Source organism: Rattus rattus, chromosome 5 (assembly GCF_011064425.1).
Source record: "Rattus rattus isolate New Zealand chromosome 5, Rrattus_CSIRO_v1, whole genome shotgun sequence".
In the NCBI taxonomy this organism is placed as follows: Eukaryota; Metazoa; Chordata; class Mammalia; order Rodentia; family Muridae; genus Rattus; species Rattus rattus.
The window spans coordinates 63,752,988-63,757,431 of record NC_046158.1 but is presented as its reverse complement, the minus strand read 5'-3'; the positions used below and the strand labels follow the sequence as shown (position 1 = coordinate 63,757,431).

The 4,444-nt window shown below is 33.9% G+C and overlaps 1 protein-coding gene across 1 annotated transcript; it reads left to right on the top strand.

Annotated features, from left to right (window-relative positions):
- The first annotated feature begins 218 nt into the window (after nt 1–218).
- LOC116900299 (olfactory receptor 8K3-like) lies at nt 219–1,154 on the top strand. The gene has a single exon (XM_032902054.1). It carries the CDS (start codon nt 219–221, stop codon nt 1,152–1,154), a length of 936 nt encoding a protein of 311 aa, XP_032757945.1.
- Nucleotides 1,155–4,444: the final 3,290 nt, after the last annotated feature.

Here is a 4,444-nt window from a genome sequence, read left to right as displayed (position 1 = left end):
CTGCTCTTACAGAATATAGGAGTTCATTTACATTTTTATATCTCTCTTTTATTCTTCCATATATATAAATATATAATTTTGAAATAACTATTAGATAATTTCAACATATAACATGTATGACAATAATGCATTACAAAAATCACCTTATTATGACATTGAATGACATTAAAAATTAATTTAACTCTTTATACCCAGAATAAATTTAGTAATATGACTTCATGGAGAAACAGAACCTCACAGTCATGAATGATTTCATCCTGATAGGATTCACTAATCACCCTGACCTGAAGGGCCCATTATTTGTACTGTTCCTCATCATCTATCTGATCTCATTTATGGGAAATATGGGCATGATTATACTCACAATAGTGGATTCGCGGCTGCAAACACCCATGTACTTCTTTCTCAAACACTTGGCTGTTACTGATCTTGGTTATTCTACAGCTGTCGGACCTAAAATGTTAGAAAATTTTGTCGTGAATCAAAATACAATATCCTATTATCTGTGTGCTACACAGCTAGCTTGCTTTCTTCTGTTTGTTACTTGTGAACTTTTCATTCTGTCTGCCATGTCCTATGACCGCTATGTGGCCATCTGTAACCCACTGCTCTATAGTGCCCTCATGTCACAGAAGAAATGTTGGGTAATAGTGGTAATTGCATATCTGTATGGTTTGTTTCTGTCTCTTACAATTACTTTAAAGATGTTCAGGCTGTCATTCTGCAGCTACAATGTAATCAATCATTTTTTCTGTGACTGCATCCCGTTGATACCTTTGATTTGTTCAAACACTCATCAACTTCAGTTGACAATTTTAACATTTGCCATTTTTGATCTAATTTCTTCTCTTCTGGTTGTTCTTGTGTCTTACCTCCTCATCCTCATAGCCATTCTGAGGATGAACTCTACTGAGGGCAGGCGTAAGGCTTTTGCAACTTGTGCATCACACCTGACTGTGGTCATTGTCTTCTATGGGACTTTGATATCTATGTATTTACAGCCTAATTATAGTCACTCTTTTGATACTGACAAGCTGGCATCCATCTTTTATACCATGGTTATCCCCATGTTGAATCCCTTGGTCTACAGCTTGAGGAACAAGGATGTGAAAGAGGCTGGACAGAGGATATGGAAGAAGATGTGCAAGATTTGAGGCACCATTTCATGGACGATGCCTTGGACTCAATAAAAGTGAGAAGAGGAGCTGAGCATTAACAGTAATTCCTGTTGCCACCTGGCTGTGGAAATTCTGTGACCAACACTCTCTCTCTCTCTCTCTCTGCTCCTGTTAGCAGAAATCCTTCTCACTATGATACACTGTATCCCTGGCTACTGAAACAGTAAGCTGAAGTAATTTATTTTTCTCCTAATTTGCATTTCTCAAGGTACTTTTCAAGAATCAGAAACACTGGAATATTTAACTTTTTAGTTAGATAGAAACAAAAAAATCCACATTTTAAAATTCCTTTATGAAGTAGGCATGAGACCCTCAGCTTCTGCAACTTACAGCCTTCAGAAATCTTTATTTCCTCCCATGTATTTCTGAAAAAATGGATCCTATCAAAGAAATCTTAGAATTTTGGATAAAGATGCAGTTCAAATTCTTCAGAGTGTATTTTGAGGAATGAGTGTATATATATATATATATATATATATATATATATATATATATATATATATATATATACATATATATACATACACACACACACACACACACACACACACACACACACACACACACACACACACATATATGAGCTGAGGACCGGACCCAGGGCCTTAAGCGCTCTACCACTAAGCTAAGTCCCCAACCCCTATATTTTAAAAATAAAGAATTTTCAAAAAGAAGGACAATATAGCATGGTTCATTCATGACAGAAATTTTTCTATCGTGTATTATCTTTTAGGTATTTGGATAACAAAATAAAGGTATATCGTTTTCTAAATTGACTCGTCCTTAATTACAACCAGCATACAATGGTAATGTCCTCATAAGAAGCACAGGTTAAGTTTTAAAAATCCTGTCTAGTTATGATCATAGACAAAATACTTTTTGATGACCAGATAAATTAAAATGATAGACATAGGAAGAATTAAAGATGGCAAGATATAGTACTGAACAAATGAGAAGAGTAGCAGGTTAATCTTTGAGCATACAAGCTACAATATTAATTAATATGTGTATTCATATCTCTGAAGTTAATATAACCCCCTTCAGAAATACTGCAATGATGAACTGTATATAACTATGTTTTTTTGAACTTTTATAATATTAAGAGCTTAGTTATTCTACATTATAGAATAAAACAGTGAGTTTGAAGAGTTTGATGTCTTATTAAAATCCTTATGTGTGAAAAATACCTGCATATAGTTTTTTAATGTAGTCAGCAATTGACCTAATATCAAGATTTCCTAACATAGAATGAAGTTTTTTTTTTTAAAGAAAGATATAACTGAGTAATCTTGCTGTTGTTTCAGTCACTTTTAAAATTTTAAGAATATACAAATATTTTAATATTTTTAGATGTACGTGAGTTTTTGACTATTAGGTTAGAGCCAGTTATAGATAAATCCCTCTTGGGTTTCCCGTAGAGCTGATATAATTGCCAAGAAATACCTCAGGAAATTAGAAGATAGATTCAGCCTCTGTTAGTGTAGACTAGTAAATTCTATCCAAGTAGGAGCCTAACATTTTATTCTTATGTATGGAAGAGACCTGTTATATTGTGAAAATGTATGACAGTTAAAATTATTAAAGATATCATTACCCACCCACGGAAAAAGCTGTTTCCTAAATTTTTGACTAAGGTAATGATATATATATAGATAGATATAGATATAGATATAGATATAGATATAGATATAGATATAGATATAGATATAGATATAGATATAGATATAGATATAGATATACACACACACACATTTTTCTGTCTTGGAAAGAATTCAGGCTCATGCTGAATTTTGTTATACTCATGTGAACCACATACTCAAATGCTTCTGATTCTGAGTAACTGGAAGCAAGGAACTAATCCTATTAAAAAACATAAACGGTTATATCCTAGTCATCACTTTGTTTAAAACCTAGTTTCAGCTACTCTACATTCTGCCTTTGAGCATTCCTCTCTGATGAGAAGCGGGATTTTACGTTTATCATCTCTTACATTGGAATAGAGTGGGTCTAACTCTAACCTTGCCAAATCTCCTTTTAGAGCTGTGGACTATTTCTCCCTGGCAATAACTAATCCATGTATCAAGCTACAAGCACCAAAGAAGCAATTTTTTCTTTTCCTGTTTTAGTTTGTTTGTTTATCTATTTTTAAGAAACCAAACTGTCAAAATTGTCACTACAGATAACCAGTTGGTATGCTCTTCCATGAGGAACACCATTTCTTCCACTTTCAGTATTATTGGTTGCCTGGAGCTTTTTGTGTAATGACAATATCCCCTGGGCTTTCCTCACCCACCTCATCATATCCATTGGTGTCAGTTTTATTCAGCTCTTGTTTGAGAGACTGTGTCATTGAGACTTTATGCATGCTATTTGTCTTGGATGATACCAGGATGGCCCCTTGTGACAGGGATTCAAAATTTGTGGCTTAATAGAATTAAGTAGCCACTGGACTTCCTTTTGGTGACAACTTTACATTTCAAATAATGTGTTGTTTAGAGGATCTGGAACCCAATAGCCCTGGCTTTCAAAATTTAGACTCCTACCTTGTTTTGGCACTTTTCCCTGTTACTGGTAAATAATATCGTCTCCTTTTTGGAAATAAATTAATAAAGTACTTTTCAAATGGAATCAAACAATACAAAACATCAATTATTTTTACTTAATATTTATAATTTATTTATTTTATATGGATGTTTGCTCACATAAGTTAATGTGTACTACACCACTGTAAGAGTCGAGAGAGGTGAGAGGAGGTCACCAGATCCCCTGGACCTGGAGTTACAAGCTGTGTGCTATGTGAGTCTTCTGCAAGAGCAGCAAATAACGCATCAAAATGCTTCTGTTGCATCTTCCTTACCCTATTTTCAAAATTTCTAAAGAATATTTATTTGATGTTACAGGCTTATAAAGGTGTAACATAGATGAACTTTCATGGAAAACTGTTAGTTTTTAAAACTGTAATACACAAAGTTATATTACACAGATTAGAATTATGACAGGATTTTATGTTTGATTTGTAGTGAAAATGCATATCACCCATGAAATGAGGGGGGAAAAAGAGAGATGGTTCTAGTCCTATACTGAAGGCAAAAAAAATAATCCTGCCTATGTTCAAGAAGAAAATGGCCCATGCTTCATAGTTACTAAGAATGGCCACCCAGGACAACATTCCAGATATAAGAAACCACACAGAAAATTTCATAAAATCCAGGTATGAATCAAATACAGAGAACATGAATAAAACATAACCAACAAGATTAATCCAT

Bases quoted from the DNA above. Each gene is read 5' to 3' on its own strand.
- LOC116900299 (XM_032902054.1), top strand. From the start codon at position 219: ATGGAGAAACAGAACCTCACAGTCATGAATGATTTCATCCTGATAGGA.